This window comes from Pezoporus wallicus, unplaced genomic scaffold (genome assembly GCF_028554395.1).
Source record: "Pezoporus wallicus isolate ANWC-B61680 ecotype Strahan unplaced genomic scaffold, APGP_CSIRO_Pwel_v1 contig_818, whole genome shotgun sequence".
In the NCBI taxonomy this organism is placed as follows: Eukaryota; Metazoa; Chordata; class Aves; order Psittaciformes; family Psittacidae; genus Pezoporus; species Pezoporus wallicus.
In genome coordinates this window covers 7823919-7843863 of record NW_026636248.1, presented here as the reverse complement: position 1 = coordinate 7843863, position 19945 = coordinate 7823919, and the positions used below count along the sequence as shown (strand labels likewise).

Sequence of the window (19945 nt, the reverse complement as noted above, 5' to 3'; positions counted from 1 at the left end):
GGTGATCCTGCCCCTCTGCTCTTGTGAGACCTCACCTGGAGTATTGTGTGCAGTTCTGGTGTCCTCAACATAAAAAGGACATGGAACTGTTGGAACAAGTCCAGAGGAGGGCCAGGAGGATGATCAAGGGACTGGAACACCTCCCATATGAAGACAGGCTGAGGAAGTTGGTTCTGTTCATCCTGGAGAAGAGAAGGCTGCGTGGAGAGCTCCTAGCAGCCTTCCAGTATCTGAAGGGGGCCTATAGGGATGCTGGAGAGGGACTGTTTATTAGAGACTGTAGTGATAGGACAAGGGGTAATGGGTTCAAACTTAAACAGAAGAAGTTTAGATTGGATATAAGAAGGAAATTCTTTCCTGTTAGGGTGGTGAGGCACTGGAGTAGGCTGCTCAGGGAGGCTGTGAATGCTCCATCCCTGGCAGTGTTCAAGATCAGGTTGGATGAGGCCTTGGGTGATATGATTTAGCATAAGGTGTCCCTGCCCATGGCAGGAGGGTTGGAACTAGATGATCTTAAGGTCCTTTCCAACTCTAACAATTCTATGATTCTATGATTCTATGAGATTTAGCAAAGGGGTATGTGTGTGTGAACAGATATATATCTGATGTGAGGAATTACTGAAATGAAGGCACAGAATACTGAGACTTTTGAGGGGCTGGTAGAAATAATGGTGAATTGATTTGCATGTGGCCAGACACTGAAATCCCATCATGGCAATGAGGGGGGCAGCAGCTCCCTGGGACCACAAGCATCAGGGGCTCTGCTGGGCAGAGCAGGGCAAGGCCTGGCTGCCAGGGCCCAACCCACGATCCCAGCCATGGGCAGGGCAGCCAGAGGCACTGGGGCAGCCAACAAGCCAAGGCCAGGTTGTGAGCCTGCAGGACAGCCCAGTTTGGGGAGCCCATGGCCAGGCAGGGCAAGGCTGTGGGGAGCAAGAGACAAGCCACAGCTATTGCATCACTGGGGCAGGGGCTCATGGCCCCAGGGTCCCAACATGGGGTCCTGGACCTTGGGCAGGAGAGGGTTGCTGGGGAAGCTGCAGGCACTGGGCAGGGAAGGTCAGGGGTGGTGGTTACCTCAGGGCCAAGACATAGAATTCAGAGACAAACAATAATGCAGTGAAAAGTCTACTGATCTTAATACAATGGCAGATAAAGCTAATTATCAGTATCTTTCAACTTAGTTTTAATATGGAACAAAACTGTAGCTGTGGCCATAAACACTTCAAACACCAAATCTACTGGTGCTGTTTTGTTACTCTGCCAAACAAAGGTTCCTCCGGTAGTCACCATCAAACAAAATACAAACTCAGTTCCTGACACTAACTATATTCCTTTTGAATTTTCCAGCTATTGTGGCTATAGGGACTGAGCTAAATATATTCCATTAGTACTGAGCAAAACCACCCCTCTGTTTACTCACTAACCCCTGGAAAAATTATTGGGTATCTTGGATAGCGTTTAGCCTGTACATTGCACCTGACAGCTATATAACACAGTCTTGGTTACACTTGCAAGAATTTTAGATGCAAAAAGTGAAATTTCTCTAACTTGCTACAGGACAATGTACATGGAAATGGTCAGCCTAACTGGCCCTTTACAGACAGTAGAAAGATGCACCAAGAGGGTGTGTATCATACATCAAACTCTTCTGATTATCAAGTAGTCTGTTTTGGGGGCCAAAATCTGCACCATAGAAAGGACCAGATAAATATTCCATTAAAATAACACTTTTCCATTGCAAATGGCATTTTACTGCATGTTGCACAAGACGCTGAATTACTGCTTTATTGCCCACTCAAAGAGCAAAAATTGTTACATCTATTCATCCATGGATGAACGTACATTAATACAATGCTGCTAATAGCTTTCTTTGTGTGAATAGTTTCAACATACTTTCCAATGAAAAAAAAAATCAAGCTCCATTTAGTATTTCCATTAGATTTTGTTTGCCACATCTATTTATTTATATCTCGAAATTTTACATCTTTTACATTCAGATATTTTTCAAGTGCTGTGTAGAGAAATTTCTGTTCCATCTGAACCCGATTCTGAATGTGTTATTGATTTCAGTTTCACAAAACCTTGCTATTGTTTATTCAGGAGATACTTTTTTTTCTCAACAGGACATTACATACAGTCCAGAGAAGGTGTAGCATTCTGTTTGTATATAATAAGTTTAGGAGTTTGTCGAATCTGTATGGTGTAGGCAGTCTAAAGCCGTAACAATATTAGAATACAAAGAACATCAAAGTGACTAGGAATGAAAACAAATCATTTCCGAAAGCATCTGATATATTTGTCAGAAAAAAAAAGGGTTAAGAGGATCAGAAAGTGATTTTAGACAATTAATACTGTCATCTGGGACACAGAAACAACTGGAAAAGACTTACAATATAGTATTACCTATTTTGATATTTATTTAAAAAAAAAAAGACATACAGCAAAATCATGTAATTCATGTATGTGTAAAAATCTGACCTGTGCATTCAGATTTCTTTGCTGGTTCCTTCTCCACATCTAATTTATTGAATACCTCTACTATGAAAATTTTAATATACTGACTGTATCAAAGCTCAGTCTCATCAGCTACTCTTCAAGTATTCGCCATTCAGAAAGACACAGCTATACTCCTCTGGTCTGACATATGCTGGAAAGTCCAGGTGAGCAGAAGTAGTGATGAGTTGTTGACAGGATATACAAAGCGAAAAATGCAGGGAGGTCATTTAATTTGCAAGAACTCACAATATAGCAAACTTTATCTATGTATTTTCAAGATACTTGTCAGAACTTCCTTGTTTGGCAAACCCTTGTACTCCAGCCAATTTGTAGAAAGAGCCTGTGAAAATTAAAAAAGCCCTATCAATACTTCTACCAGATCTATCTTCCTTCAGCTTTCAATCTACTAATTCAAGGGGAGTACATCAATGTACTTCTAGAGCAGTGTTAACTGCTCTAACCTATAAAATAAAGCTAATATTCTGTATCACTTTGTAACTGAAAGTAGGCACTACCAAAACTACAGGAAAAAATGCTCTGTGGTATGGATACACAAATGGTATTGAATTAGGGCTGGGCAATTAAAAAAAAAAAAAAGAAAAAAGTAAAAAAAAAAAAAAGTTGAGAATTTACTTTGAATAATTTATCCAGATTTTTCTAGAAAATAATGATGAAACTGTAAAGTATTCAATTCTTCCTCTAAGGCTTCCAACTTATTTTTCAAAAAAACCACTACTTTTTATTTCTGCCTTCTTTAGTAATAAGAAAATACAAAAATTTCTCGTATTTTTTTCCTCAGCAGAAGCATGGGATTTGTAATAAATGAACAACTGGCAATTCTTACAGTTTCACAACCACATACAGGAATATTAACACTGAGGGCGCATGCTCACAACATGCATCAGCAATTTGTTTTGAAGATATGGAAGCACATTTTGTTCAAACTAGATTTTTCAGTATGTCAGACAATTAACAGATCCAGCCTGGGTCACTGTTTTCTGCTGAACAGCTCAAATCCAAATAGGTGTGTCACAACAACCATATCTAATAAAAATTCAGGAACTGGGTATCTGGAGCAGCAGGGCACCCTTCATCATGCCAGAAGACTCAGTTTAGAGGGAAGCAGTGGTTAAGTACAGAGAAGAAATAAAAGATTCACTTGAGATTAACCAGCACTTTTTTGGCAAGGGAGAAATGACCAAAAAAAAAAAACCCTTGCAAATTAAAAATTGTCAGAGTGATGAAATGGATGTCAATCAGACCTAAAAAAAACATGGAAATTTTATAGAGTGTGTTAGCACACTATGTTGGTTGCAAGAGAACAAATAGATATTCAAAGAGACTGAAGCTTTGTCAGAGTTGTACTAGCTATGTTACTCTGAGTTCCTGAGTATTGGCACAAATTCTTAGGAAAACTTATTGAAGATCTTGACTTTGGCAGAAAATTATGTCTATCTGTTCTGCTTCAAGACACTAAGAAACAGTTTATGAAAGGATTCAGAGACAGCCATTAATGGGGGTTGGAGTGATGAATCTAGAGATATAAACCAGAACCAGAGTTTGTACCTGTAAGCTCCAGTACCCCAAGCGTACATAAAAGAAAAAAAAAACACTTTAAAAGGATGTGTATTTCTCTGCATTAGTATGCAAAGAATAAAAATGAAGATACTGCATGGCATCAAGATTGTTAGTATTAAACACAGTGGTTTGAAAGAAAACTGCAGCCTTAAGCTATGACTGTATGGAAGCAGGAGATGAGTTAGCTTGAGTTCTGAGCAGACCATTTCCACATTGTGGAAAACTTGTCCCAAGAACAAAGAATAATACTTGTTCTCTATCACCTTCTTTAGTAGTCTGTTTTCCCAAATGTGTATTTTATCAGTGCAATGTTTTGTCATCAGTATGAAATAATTTGTAAACTTGGTTTTATTGTTAGTTATGTTTTCAATCAGCAGTCAGGCTTAACTGTGAAGGTCTGCACTTGACCTGGAAAGCCTGGCCAGGGATTGTGATGATTCAGAAAAATGCTTTATTTATAAAAAAATCCTGCCTCCACCTGTGAGCCCTTTGCAAAAGTCCCTTTTGGTTCTGCAGCTCTGTCAGGAAGCCTAATATTGGTCTTCACTGCCTTATTTTTCTGTAGTATTTTGCCCAAAACTTTTTGTTGCTACTAAGAAGACTTAAGTGGGCTATATATGTATCTAGCAGTACCTTCAGCTAGAAGTATGCCATGTTCTTTACCAGGAAAGTATCTAAAAATAGTTCTCCCAAGTAAAAATTATGGTGGGAAAAAAATAAAAATAAAAAAATAAAAAGTCATGACATTTTGAATGCATACATTGTTACTGAACATGTTACAAGAGAGAAATACTTGTTCTAACTCAAGCCATTACTGGCCCAGCTGGAATCAAGCGCTCACAAAGCTAACACCACTTAATATCACACCCCACATCTTCAGCATAGGTTTCATTATGCAGTATCTTGATTCAGCTGATTTTCAAAGTCAAAGAAGATCAAAACTTTCCTGTTTCTATTCAGGAGGCTAAGCAGGGGACAGGCTCAAAAAGACCTGTACATGATGTCTTCATCCATTATGGCAGCCTGCAGGCCTGTGGTACCAGTTCTTAAACAGCCAGTAGAAGACGGTATCAACTAAATGGCTCTGTGAAGCCTTGTATCTGACTTTTCAATCTACAAACTGTATGTAGAAAAGAAAACAGATTTGAAACTGTACCACGTGCAGGCGCCCATGTCCTGTCAGCACCACCAGCACTGCCCGGACGTCCTCTGCGCGCAGCGGCTGGTGCTGCCCGGTGCCGGACACAGCCGGTCCCAGCCGGTTCCAACGGCCCCACCGCAGGGCAGAGCTCAGCCCCTCAGCCACGGGCGGGGGCCTAGGGGAAAGCCTGGGTAAGGAAGGGCAAACGGTGCCCGGCAGCCAGGGCTGAGGGGAACCAGGTGAGAAACAGCCCTGCGAGCCCCGAGGGCAGAGCGGGAGGAGGGCAGGAGGAGCTCCGGCCGCCCGGCAGAGATGCCCCTGAGGCACCGGGAGGGCGGACGATGACCCGCAGGAAGCTGCAGCCCAGGGAGAGCCCACGCTAGAGCAGGTTTATCCTGAAGGACTGCAGCAAGTGAGATACCCCAGGTTTCGACAGGGAAATGTGCGAGGAGGGAAGAGCTGCAGAGAGGAGCTGTGATACACTGACCGCAGCCCCACGTTGCCCATCCATCTGTACTGCTCAGGGTGGGAGGGGATAGAGAAGTCAGGAATGAAGAAGTGAAGTTGAACCCGGAAAGTCAGGGGTAAGTGTTTTTGTATGTTTGCCTTTGCTTCTCACCGTAAGATTCTCTTTTAATTGACAATAAATTGATGTTTCCTCAAGTTAAATCTGTTTTGCCAGTGACGGTAATTGGTGAGGGATCTCCCCGTCTTTATCTCTACTTAATTTAATCTTAATTTATTCCCCTAACGGTTTGAGGAGGGGAAGTGAGAGAGTGACTAGTTTGGTGTTTTCACAGCCAGCCAAGACCAACCCACCACAGAAACTAAATCAGAGTAACCAAGCTGAAATTAAATTATAGTATTTCCTTAAAGTCCATACCAGGTTCAAAATCCAGGGTGTAAAATCTAGCCAATACCATGTTCTGTATTGAAAGACCCTTTTGTTCTGTAAAACTCAAGAGTAACTCTTCTCTAGCATTAAGCACTACTTCGGATTGGATTCACAAATGCTTAGCATCAGTTTTGTAAGTAGTGGTATACATAACCAGGTAATCCAGCGTGACTCGTAAGAACTGGACTTGCCAGCATTTGATGGAAATATGCAATTTCTGCAGTAGTAATCACAATATACCACGTGTGAGAGAGAAACTGTTTGCCTAAACCTCTATTTAAAAAAGCATAACAAAGCACGAGCCTGACATGCTGTGCTGGAAGTACATTAAATCCTTAGTGCAAGTTTAAAGATTTATTTTCTTTTCAACAGAATTATAGTTACTTTTATCTATTGTACAGGCATTAACAATTGTATTTCTACTATGTATTGAGTTGCACTTCCAGGGAGCAGTGCAAATTAGTAGTTCCTCACATTGCGTAATTTCTGTGGTCTGGTTTGATCTGCTGATTCAAAGCAGCATTAAGCACCCATGTTTCACACACGTCCAGCAGAAGGTCCTAAGAGAAGGTTCTGTATTGTTAACAACTGCAGTGAAGCCCACACATTAGTTCATTAATTTTAGTTGAGGTATAGCCTGGGGTTTCACAGGCATGCTTTGTTAGCTTAGTGAACTGGTATAAATATCTTAAATATCCTGTTGGGGCTTGGTATTCTCTTATTTCAGGTTTGAGCATAATTCTGATACAGTCTGATAGACTGAAGCCAATGCAAGCAGTCAAGCTTCTAGGTACAAGCCCTTACTTTCTAAAAAAATCCATTTGATTAAGTCCACTAAAAACATCTCATTACAAATGATGTATCTGGTGAAGATGGTCCTGGTGAGGTATAATTCTGTTTTGCAGGTGCCACTGCACTGAAGTGCCACTTACGGGAATACTTTCAAAAGGTGATTATTAGACTACTTAGGAGTGGTCATTTCTCTTGGAGAGCTCTCAGAATGCTGCCTCATTCTCTGACGTGAATTTTTACATGCGCCACATCTTATATACCTCCAATGACTTTGCATCCTATTAGTTCTCTTGATAGCCTTTCAGTTTGGTTTTTTTTTTCATGATATGTTCCTTGTGCAGGTGGTACACTGAGGAGCATCTTTTTATCACTCTAGTGAGGAGCAGGGTAGTGAAAGCATTTACCAGCAGTTACTTACTGCAGTCCAGCTGGCAAGTATGTCTAATACACTGCACATATTTAGAGCTAGGATTATCCATGTATCGCTGCCCTGGGGTATCAATGCTGTACTATTTCAGAAGTACCTATTACTTTTCTTCTAGGCTAATGTACGTTTTGACCAATGTTTCTCTTTTCTACTGTATTTACTAAGAAAACTCTTTTCACTGATCGTCAGTCAATGTATTAAACTCCCATATTCCATGTGTCAAGCATTACTTTTTACAGCAGTGCTCATACTTCTGGCATGATTTTCCATGTCTTGACAAGCTTTCTATATCTTCAGGAACAGCTGAATGTCTCCTTCTTTATCCCATCTGCTGTAAAATGTTCTTTTATGACACCAACTGTGACATAAAATTATTTTTTCCCCTAAATTTAAAGATTCTAAGGATTTCAGACTCACTATTAGTTTTGGGTGGAAATTTAGATTTTTTATTGTCCCTACACTTAACATGGTGTTTCCTCTGTCAGAATAGTTGGCTCCTCTAGTTTTCCCATCTTGCTCCTGAAGATAGTGTTGCTTCTGTGCCATGAGTAGGACTTACCTTGTTTATTCATGCTACAGCATCAATTTCTGTATTAATAGACTTGTTGGTTAGTTCTCTGTTACTTAAATAACCAGAATGAAAACTCTGGTGTTTAACTCACCCTTTAAAGCATTTTTGAGGTTTAAATCTTTTTCTCTGTGAGAGGAGGAAAAGCAGAGAAGCACAGCACGTCTCCAAACTTGTAAATCATTGGATTCAGTATGCCTCTTAAGTTTTCTAAAATTTGGGGAGGGGGGTACCCTATCATTAAATTGTTTTCTAGCAGTGTTTTTCTTTGTGTATTTCAGATGTGAGCTGTTTAAATTCCTGCCCTGTAAAAGTGGTTCTTAATATCAGCAGTAACTGATTACCCTTCATCATTTGCTTCAGTGGGTTTCAGGTTTCTCTCAATTTTTTTTTGTTTTTTTTTTTTTTCTTTTCATAAACAGTTTAATCCTTAGAAAAAATATCCCTCAAATATCCCTCAAAATATATCCCTCAAACAGCAAAACTGTGGTTTTCCCTTTTGCTTAAATAAGCTTGGCATTTATATCTTTTGTCACTGTGTATATTAGAAAATGTGTGGCTTTTTGTAGGCAGTACGTCATTTGTCTAGCTGAGGTCCTGTAAAGTTTCAGCCCTATTAGCTGCTTCTGCTTATTCAAGGTTTCTCAGATTTGCACATTGATTTCAAAGCGCATGAAGTAATCAAATTTTTTTTTTTTTTTTAGTTCTGAGACCCTAGTTTGAGTTCACTTAAGCTGCTAAAATAACAGAATATCCTGTTATTAATGATTTTAAAACATTCTCAGCAGCTCAACTGCAAGAGCCATAATAAAACAGTGGAAAAACCTGCAGCTGGTGCTGTAGTTTTACAGACAAAACAGCATGCCTATATGAGACACGTGATGTATTTAGTATGTTGCTAATCAGTTTGCTAATGGTTTTATTGCTTATTTTCTTACTTCAATCAAATAATGGAACACTAAAATGCATATAAGAAAATATCCAGTATATGGATTTTCATTTTAGTATTAAAATCCCCGTGTATATGTGATATGCTCTAAGAGTTGTAGTCATGCACAAAGGAAACCAGAATTTGGTTACAGTCAACTCTGTCTCATTCCATCTGTTATCAATATTGTAGCCAATTTTGGTTTGAAGTATAAATTTTATTAAACTGAGTAAGCGATAGCAGATAAAACAGCGCTGGGTGCGCCCGGGAGTCCTCCGCTCCGCCCAAGACGCGCACACGCGGTCCCTGGGAGGTGGTCCTTTATCTTTTTCTGTTCAAGGTTCCAGCCAGTCCTGTCACCCCTCCTCACTCGGATGTTGACATGGCTCTTCCCCATTGGTTCCCTTTGTTCCAGGGGTCTCATTACCGAGAAGTTTCAGGAAGTTCCGAGAAGTTTCAGGAAGTTTCGAGAAGCTCCCAGAGGCTTCGAGAAGTGTCCACTGCCCGCCTCCTCACCCTCGCAGCCCCCTCGCCTCAAGCGTTGCAACAAGACACTACTTCGAGCCACCCAGCCCCCCTTTTCTCTCTCAATCCTATGCAACAATACAACTGACCTCCCCCCCATTACTGACAGAGTACAACAGTTACAGAAACAAAAAGGAGTATTGTTTCACATAAGGACAGCCACAGAGAGCCTCCCTCCCCCCCAAACTTCTTGCTGAACAAACCCCACACGTTACACCATCTGTATCCACAATGAAGGGACACTGGCATCTTCTTCAGGACAAGGCATTTCAGGGTTAATACTCTCCAACTTCCTTTACTATTTTAGAGGGAAGACTCAGACATACTATAAATGCAGTGGAAGAACTACATGACTATGTATTCTAGCAAGGTTCTTGGGGAGAGATTTGGTCCTTTAGGCATGTCAATAGAGGTTGTAGGCTAAAACTGAACACAAGTAAACATTATAACACTTCTTTTTTTAATTAGGTCACTATTTCATTTCAGTACTTGTGTTAATTTATTTCAAATTCTGTATTTCTGTATTGAATTTGTCTTTAAATAATACCATATATGATCCAAAAACTTTTAAATTTCAACTACACTTGAATCTTATCACTAGATACAAACCCAATCCTTTCTTCTTTTCTTTCAGTTCCTATATTTGTTTGTTGCCTCTCATCAAAGGAATGGCTCTAGTTTGGATGTGGCCAAACTCTAGTAAGAATCAGACACAGGAGAAATCCAGGATGGAAACCTACTATTAGGCTATGTACTTAGTAGTGCCTGACTGCAAGTTGTCTTTTAGGACATCTTTAATATTTCTCAAAATATACTAACATGACAAGTTCTTGAGAGCGTTCAGTTTAGCTTTTGATTGCTCAATGTATCAGATGTTCTTCCTCCCCAGAAATCACCTATTATCCCTTTCACTTTATCTCACTTACAACACCCTAAAAAGCCCCTCAGGTAAAGGCTCAAACTAGTTTTCTGAACAGCACCAAGTTCTAGTATAGTTCTTGCCTGACCAGCACTCCGTTTTCAGTTAGTCATCCTTTGACTGACAAGCTCCTTTATTTCCTTTCCAAGAATCCAGGAGTAGCTAACTGAAGGACTCCCCTTCTGGCTCCTTCCCTGTTTGCCTCTAACTGAAGATCTGATTCTTCATGCTGAATAGTTCCTTGTACTCTGTATTGCCTGTTAATTATCTTTTGGTTGACTCCCAGTTCTGCCAGCCACTCTTCCATTCACTCTTTCAAAACTTCAGCTTATATAAAACTCTCTTTCATTAATGACTGTCGCTGTCTCTATGCAGGCAGCTTGTCAAAGCTCGTCTTCTCAGACTACATCACGTGTACATGCCTCAAATGAATTTAATTCCCATTTGAGATCTTGCCAAGAGGATACGGAATATTTCTGAGTTGCTGTGGGCACAAACCATTATTTCAAATGCAAATAGTCATTTGCTTTACTATATCCTTTAATTAGTATGCAATTAACCTGGATCCGTCATCACTACATAGCTATTATTATTAATTATTCTATGATAGCCAGGGCAGCTGGGTTTCCTCAAATAGTGCTAACAGTGGATTTCCAAGCACGTCAAAAAGACAGACTGTTCCCAGTTTGTTGATGTTCTCTGACCCTTGGGGAAGCCTAATTAGAATAGTTGGAGAATTTCAAATGGGAAGAAAGAGGGTAGCAATTTATAATTAAGCATAAACACTTGGCTCCAGAAAGAGTTCAAAGGAAGTTTGGTTAGAATTCCTTGGTGGTGATTTACCATGCACTGCACCAAAATGCTCTATACATTGAAGATAAACCCATTAGAATATAATATATAATAAAGAAAATGGGAGTCACAACCCTGAAAAGGCATCCTAACAGCAGATTCTGTATTGCACCAATGATCACTCACTATTTGCCCCTTTTCACATTGAATACTTTGGTTTCAGAGGCAAAGTGTTCAGAAGCAAGAGGGAATCAGCAACGCTTTGGTTCTGTCTAGGATCCATATCTTGTCTGTGGGAAGGAGTTAGACAAGTTGCTGTTTGGCTCCATATTTAATTTATATCTTATATATCACTGAAATAATTATGCGGAATACCAAATCTATATCTTGATCCAGATGTAGAGCTTTGGTCTGAAATTATTATTGTGGAAACTTAAACACTATCTCTACTTCCCTAGATACGTTTAGTAGGAAATAATGAATTGCTGACTATTCAGAATAATTTCCTTACACTGTACATAAGTACACAACAGGAAAACAGCAAATACATGGAACTGGCGTGCAAGAGAGTGGTGGGGAGGGAGAGAGGAGGGGATGAAAGTTTCTAATGCTGTGTCTGTCATTTTCATCCACAGGGAAGGATCTGTGTCTCAGACCTTTGGCTTTGAGTTTAAGGGTTCGTAGTCAGAAAAAGCAGGTTGAGACTGTGAGAATATCACAAGGCTGTGAACGCAGCAGTGTGCAGTTATACCTTGAGTTAGCTTTAGCTATTAGCTCCTGAGCTGAAAGCATTACAGCCATATTAGTCTCATGCTCTACCCACACTTGCTAGTCCTTCTCAGAGGCAGGCACAATTAACCTAGCTTTAACCTCATTCCTTAGAGGACCCTACCTCTGCACTGCACCTCATTGTGGATATGTGCCCTCTCTCCAGCAGTGAGCTCATATATCCCTGACACAGCATTGCCTGAGTGTGGAGACATGCTTAGCTGCCATTAGTTACCATTTCCAGCACACCGTTAATTTTTTTGCTTACTGGTCATGTCAGTTAACAGTCTGCAGAGGTCCCTTCATTAGTGATGTTTCTTCCCCTTTGTGTCATCTCCAGCATAGGGCTAAGAAGAATGAAAGAAAAAATCGGTGCAAGTTCAGCAACGTAACAGGGGCTCCTCTTCCCACTTTTTGAAGCATGGATTCATCCAATTTATTCTCCTAAATTAAGACAGTAAGTGAGAAAAGCAGGTTTTCCAGCTGAACTAGGACTGGACTGGCTCTAAACGTCTCAGCACATCAGTGTATAATGATGCTCAAGTTTTTATGAAACAAAAACTGTGAGAAGCAGTGACTAAGCTTCAAAACAGCTGTTACGGCCATAGCAGCATTAATGCTATGCAGATGGGATATGTATCCAACCAATTAATTACACTGAGAAGCAGTTGTTAAGACATTCAGTTGTTTTATTAAGAAATTGAAGGCATTATGTATTACTACATTAATAAAATATTACAATTTTTGGTTTGAAGACATAGACTTCTTTTTTTTTTAATAAACAGCAGGAAATGAAGCAAGAATTGGACAGTACCCTAGGAAAAAGTTCTATACTGAAGATGTTTTTTTCTGGAAAGAAGTGTCAATTCTTGCTACTCTCTTTGTTGGCCGAGGAGACAGGTTGCTTAACATGAGAATCTGTGCTTCAAATGGTACTGAGAACATGTTTTTCATTTTACCATTTTTATAAACATGAGGACATAGGAAAGGGAGAAAAATAATAATTTACAGTTCCTGCATTGCCATTTTAAACTATTAGAACTGTGTGCTAAGTAAATGCAAGTTAAAGCCCTAAGATATTTTCGTTTGCAAGTCAGAAAGCCAGGTATTGAATATGGAAGATATATGCAAAAAACCTGACACAGTATGATAACCTGTATGAATTCTGGTCTCTTTTTTGTTCACATTGCTGTACTGGTCTATTTTCTAAAGAATTACTACTGCCTTTCAAATAAGTCCATGAGGTATGTTTGAAAAAAAAACAAAAAAAAGGAAACAAAACAGAAACCAACAAAACTGACACTTTTTTTTTTCCTCATTTTTCTGGATGACTATGGTATGAGAAACATGTTTTTAATTATTTTTTTTCCCAAATAGTTTCTTTTAATTTGCCTCACTATTTAAGCAAAGCTTTCATTCAAAACATGGAAAAAGAATGAGGAAGGGGTTCAAGAATGTGCTTTTAAAAAGTCAGTCATTTAGCATGAATCTGCTTTAAAGAAAGTATATTTAAATGTTTCAGCAAAAGTGTGGTTTTTATTTATAGAAATACTTTTTCTTCCAGAACCTGTATAGCTCTTTCCAGTTATATTCCAAGGTCATGTTTAGCTGCCAGGATCTGATTTCACATCTTAATGGACATGTTTTTGATAGCAAATCCCTGAAGAGAAGCACTGGCATTTTGTATCAGTGTTGAAATTAGAGGATAGTGTGTTATTTTTCTCTTGCAGTTTCTGATAAACCTGGCAACAAAGCATTTAACTCCATCTAAATCTCTAGAGTGTTGTATCCTCAGAGACAGAACCACAACACAGGAGATTCCCTTTTGGCAGAAAAAGATAATAAAAGGTAAACAAAAATCCAGCTTTGAAAGTAATATTACAATATGATCTTAGGAAGAAGCCTTGCAAATCTGCTTACCTGCTAAGTCATTGTTGGTTTTTTTTCTGAAAGGGGATTTATTACTTGATTTGTCTCATTACCTAATGTTCTTTCATGACTCAATGATCAAAACCCAGATCATTCTGCTTTCATGAAAGCACCAAAAAGAGTGTGGGAGAGGGGACGTTCTGAGAAAAGTGCATGCTCATGTACAAAATAATTTGCTTGTTCTAGAGCATCAAATGTGTTTTTACCTGTAAAAAGTGGCCTTTTAGTTCACCTTCAAAATGCTAAATGTTACAAGAGACTTGAGCTGCCTCTTGGGATGTATTTCTTGTTTTCATTTTACCAGCTCTCCCTTTAAGTGTTCTTAGCAGTGTAGTTCCATACCAAGTTTGCTGTCAAGGCCATAAGGTGGCAATGTTTTTACCTTGAAGTTAACCCGTCTTCAACCTATACCATCTCTGTCCCTTTTAGTGCATGGATTCCAGACTCAGGAATCTCTTCCTAATCTCTTGTTTCTTCAGAGCATCTTGTTGACAAACATTGATGGAAGGGAATGGTAGGTTACTCTGATCTAGGCAGTCCACATTGGAAAGGAAGTTTCTGTGGCCTCCTGCCCCATAGTTGTGTTTGCATCCTTGGAAAAGGATTCTCTTTCTTAGAATTCTTATTTTTGAAAAAGTTGATTGTGCTTGCTTGTTTGTTGAAGAGGTGCTTTATTTTTAGATGTGTACTCAGAATACTAGCTAACAGCATGTTAAGTATAGAGCCAGTTAACTAAGAGCCAGTATAAATCTAGAGTAACTGTACATGCTTAGTCATTCATAACTGTACTTCTCATTTATTCATAATTCTAATGAAGCTTCATCTCTAACCACAGCATGGGAAGGATCAAATTCTCGGTCTTATATTGATAATATTCACAGGCTGGAAAAATATCCTGTGAAGCCTAACCCAGGTACATCTCCATTGCCCACCTTGGATCTAAGATTTAAAGCCGTCTGCAAAAACTCGAATTTGAAGATACTTTTAGGCAATGATTTGTGAGCCACAGAATCAGTAATATTATAGAAGTTATATAGGAAAAAAAGGGCAAACAAAATCTTATTTTCTAATTCTGGTTTAGACTTTAATAAAGTAGTTTATATCTCTTATTTCCCTCACTGGCTGTTATATTTCTGGTTCAAATTTTTATGATTCAGCTATGTGAAGATAATGCATTTTTGATTCAAGGCACTGTAATATTAATGACACAGTTAGCAATATTCTTCCATAAATATGCATATAGCCCCTTCCTTACATGTTAGAATAACATCCACAAAAATGGTAGCAGGGTTCTGATGTTCTGTTAATTAGAGTCTGAAATGCTATCAACATTTATTAAAAATACATTTGATTGAGAAGTAATATACTCAAATGATTGCTGATATTTTTTGACATGCAGCTAATTATTGCTAATTACTTCAGAAGTAATTATAATACTGACATGTTTATGTTGATTAGTATGCATCAAAGTGTAAATGGTCATTCTGAGGGCTTAATTTATAGTTCTGCAAAACGGAAAACACACAGGCAAATACACACAGACAAATGTGGTCTTGAAAAAGAAATAAAATCCATGAACAGAAGTATTTCTGCATGTAATGATACACTTCAGATTGCTCATTGAAATAGGGCAGTATGCAATGTACTAGAAGCAAGAAAAACAGCAGCAGTTGCAGTTCTTTTGCTGTAAGACTGAGCAGTTTTGTTGGCTTTACATGATTTAGCCTTCATAATGTTCTTCCCATGTTTTCCTTGGGAAAAGTGTAACAAACTTGCATAAGATTTTTGGGAAAAAAAAAATAATTGTAATTTATCTTGGTAGAGTTTTTTCCGTTTTTTGTTTGGTTAGAGCAATACAAACTTTCCTTTAGACTAGTGCAAAGTTTCTGTCAGGATAAGAGAAATAAATATTTGAGTGTCTGTGGCTGCATATACTCAGATAAATCAAAAAGATATATGAGGCAGCATGTTCGGCTAGAATGCATGAGAAAAAACATCCCTTTATCCTCTTATGCTTTTTTGATTGTGTTTGCACAAGAGGTCATGGCAAGGATTGAGCTAAAACCCAGCATGCTTTCTGTCTATGATCTTCATGTCCCACTTCAAGGTACAGGACTGCATGATACAACCACAGTGCTGTAAGAGTCATTGAAACTTCAATTGCTTTTTAGTATTACTAGCATTGCAGTAAGATGGTTGAAGAAAAGCCTTGCTGCAACCAGTATGTCTGCCCATGGCTGCGTGCAAAGAATGGAATAAATATTCACCAATTGCAAGTAACTTGCTTGATTTTGAATATTTATCCATGGAAACATATTCTGGTGTTCATCTCAAGTCTCTAAACGGACATAGAATCATAGAATAGTTAGGGTTGGAAAGGTCCTTAAGATCATCTAGTTCCAGCTCCCTGCCATGAGCAGGGACACCTCACACTAAACCATGTCACCCAAGGCTTTGTCCAGCCTTGCCTTGAACACTGCCAGGGATGGAGCATTCACAGCTTCCCTGGGCAGCCAATTCCACTGCCTCACCACCCTCACAGGAAAGAATTTCCTCCTTATATCCAATCTAAACTTCCCCTGTTTAACTTTGAACCCACTACCCCTTCTCCTATCAATTTAGTCCCTAATGAAAAGTCCCTCCCCAGAATCCTTAGAGGCCCCTTTCAGATACTGGAAGGCTGCTAGTAGGTCTCCATGCAGCCTTCTCTTCTCCAGGCTGAACAGCCCCAACTTTCTCAGCCTGTCTTCATACAGGAGGTGCTCCAGTCCCCTCATCATCCTCGTGGCCCTCCTCTGGACTTGTTCCAACAGTTCCATGTCCTTTTTATGTTGAGGACACCAGAATTGCATACAATACTCCCAAGTGAGGTCTCACAAGAGCAGAGTAGAGGGGCAGGATCACCTCCTTCGACCTGCTGGTCACGCTCCTTTTGATGCAGCCCAGGATACGGTTGGCTTTCTAGGCTGCAAGCACACTGACACCGGCTGATGTTAAGTTTCTCATTGACCACCACCCCCAAGTCCTTCTCCACAGGGCTGCTCTGAATCTCTTCTCTGCCCAGCCTGTAGCTGTTCCTGGGATTGCTCTGACCCAGGTGTAGGACCTTGCACTTGGCATGGTTAAACTTCATAAGGTTGGCATCAGCCCACCTCACAAGCATGTCAGGGTCCCTCTGGATGGCATTCCTTCTCTCCAGGGTATCAACTGAACCACACAGCTTGGTTTCTTTGGCAAACTTGCTGAAGGCGCTCTCAATCCCACTGTCCATGTCAGCGATGAAGATATTGAACAAGACCGGTCCCAACACCGATCCCCTGAGGGACACCACTCCTTACTGGTCTCCAGCTGGACATTGAGCCGTTGACCACAACTCTTTGCATGCTGCCATCCTGCCTTCCAGGAGAATCTGCTCCAAGATTTTGCCAGGCACAGAGGTGAGACTGACTGGTCTGTAATTCCCCGAGTCATCCATTTTCCCCATCTTTAAAATGGGGGTTGCATTTCCCTTTTCCCAGTCATCGGGAACTTCCCCTGACTGCCATGATTTTTCAAATATGATGGACAGTGGCTTAGCAACTTCATTTGCAGCTCCTTCAGGACCTGTCCTGTCCTGGGTTCAGCAGTAGCAGTCTTTTTTCTCCTTCTTAGTAGCTGGCACAGCGCTGTGTTTTTTGGCTTTTGGTCTGGGAACTGAGCTGATAACACCAAAGTTTTTAGTTTCTGCTCAGATGTTTATTCTGACCAAGGAATTTGTGAGCCTCATGCTCTGCCAGGGAGGAGGGGAAGCCAGGAGGAAGCAGAGACAGGACACCTGACCCAAACTGACCAAAGAAGTATTCCATACCACAGCACATCATGCCCAGAATGTAACTGGGAGTTAGCCGGAAGGGCCAGTACACTGCAGGGTTGGACAATGTATTGGTTGGTGCTCGGTTGGGCTGGGTATTATTAGTTGGCAAGTGGTATTATATTCTCTTCCCTTGTTATTTCCTTTATCATTATTATTGGTGGTAGCAGTAGCGATTTGTGTTATATCTTAGTTACTAAACTGTTCTTATCTCAACCAGTGGGAGTTACCTTCTTTCGATTCTCCTTCTCATCGCTTCGGGAGAGGTGGGAAGAAAACGGGGGGAGTGAGAGAGAGACTGCATGGTTGATTTATGGCTGACCGGGTTTAAACCACGACAGTTCTTTTTGGTGCCCAGTGTGGGGCTCGAAGGGTTGAGATAACAACAGATCGGACCGGATTAATAGTCACTTGTCACAATGCTGATTTATTGGCTCTCAATTTTGTTGCTCTTGATCTCACAGTTTCAGCATGTTGTGCCTTACTTGCAGCTGGTATTTGCTGTGTTAGTGTTTATTGGCTGGGAGCCTTGGGCTAAGGTTCTTGTCTCATTGTAATTTATGGTAATTACTTTTAATACGGGTGGGCTCCAGCAGCAGGGCGGGACGGACATGGCCGTGGACTTGTATCTGGCCGTCCCGCTGCTCTTCACCGTCCTGGCCCTCGTCCTCACCTCTATCTTTATGAGGCTGAGGGGAGCCGAGGGGGAGCAGCCCCAGCAGCCAGTGGTGGTCGAAGCGGCTGGGGAGAGCGGCCCTGGGGACCAAACAGCAGCGGGATTGGGGCCGGAGGTCGGGAAGGAGGCGGCTGCTGAGCAGTGGGAGGAGGTGGCCGAGGAGCCAAGCCCCGCGGGCGAGCCCAGCCCTGCGGTGGCCAAGAGCATTCCCTGGCAGCCGCCTGCGGAGCCCGGCGAGCCCGAGCCCCAGGAGGATGTGGAGAGCAAGATACCACCTTTGGGAGCCTCAGCTGGGTCCAGCCTCAGGCACCCAGAACAAGTGGAGGATGCAGGAGACCACGCAGCATTTCCCAGCAAGGCAGAGGAGGAAGAGCTGGACTCAGGAAAAGAGAAGCTGGTGATGGGAGAGCCAGCAAGCACAGCAGCTACACCAGCCCCAGTGACAAGTACAGCAGCATCGTTTGAGAGTTCTGAAGGTTTTGAATGGCCTTTGGGTACCCTTGGGACCTGCCTGCTGATTGTGATGGGGATCAGCATGTTGGCACACATACAGAGTGTGTTTTACTCATGACCATTTTGTCTGATCTCGAGAGTTAAGCAGAGTTGGGTTTGGGTCTTGTTGGGGTTAGACGACGATATAGGAAGACTAGGAGATTTTCCACAGGGCTCATGAGTGGCAGGGTGTGTGGGACAGTATGGGTGAGTGTCTAGTCCACTGGGCCCTTCCAGTGCTTTGGAAGCATCGGAGATGGAAGGCAGCTGTATGGAGTCCCCAGTGACAAGCTGCAGAAACTGCTGAAGGGGAGGGTGAATTATTTTGAGCCTGGTGGGCCCATGGCACTTCAGGCCATCAGAGCAGAGATGCAACATAGAAATGGACTCATCATCAAGGGGTGGACTTAGCAATGGACACTATTGCCCAGGTTATTCACAAGTGTGAACAATGCACACAGCCTCTCGTGCTCCGGAGGACTGTTACAAGAGATGGAACCCGACATCATGGACTGAATAGACTCAGCAGGTTTATAGGGATTGGTCCATGCATTAAGGAATGATCTCTCTCTCTCTGTGGATGTATATATACGTATATATATATGAGGCTGTTTCTATCTATCTGTAGAGCGCTTCATCCAGAGAGTCCTCTTGATCAGGCGGTCTGTAACAGATTCCCACAGTAATGTCCCCCGTACCTGTTCTCCCTTTAACCCTGACCCACAGACTCTCTGTTAACTGATCGCCTGTCCCCAGACAGAGTTTCATCTTCTTCAGCCTATGAGTAAACATAGAATAATATCCATGCAGCAGATTCTTAAATCAAGTTCAATCTACCCAGCAGGTCTTGAATGCAGGTTTTGGCCTGCATTCAAAGCACTGGAGATACATCTATTAGAAATACATCTTTTGACTTAGTGGCGTATTACAAAAATGCAGCACAGAATGCCATTTGAGTTGTCACAGTGACATGCAATTTCTTTCGAAAGGCAACAAAGGCTGACTGAGAGCCTGTTTGCTGAGAGTTTGGAATCTGATCAATTTAAAACAAAATAGTAGTTTTCCTATAGGTGTTGGGTTTTTCAACTGATTGCTAAAAATTAATACTCTTTCAAGAATGAGACAAGTTTAAAAGAAAAAAATAGAAACAACTCAATTCACTGCAA

The 19945-nt window shown here is 41.0% G+C and overlaps 1 protein-coding gene across 1 annotated transcript; it reads left to right on the top strand.

The window, feature by feature from the left end:
* Positions 1-18222: 18222 nt before the first annotated feature.
* Positions 18223-18901, top strand: LOC130593922 (eukaryotic translation initiation factor 3 subunit B-like). The gene has a single exon (XM_057399423.1). It carries the CDS (start codon positions 18223-18225, stop codon positions 18856-18858), a length of 636 nt encoding a protein of 211 aa, XP_057255406.1. The 3' UTR covers positions 18859-18901.
* The last annotated feature ends 1044 nt before the right edge of the window (positions 18902-19945 follow it).

Bases quoted from the DNA above. Each gene is read 5' to 3' on its own strand.
- LOC130593922 (XM_057399423.1), top strand. From the start codon at position 18,223: ATGGCCGTGGACTTGTATCTGGCCGTCCCGCTGCTCTTCACCGTCCTG.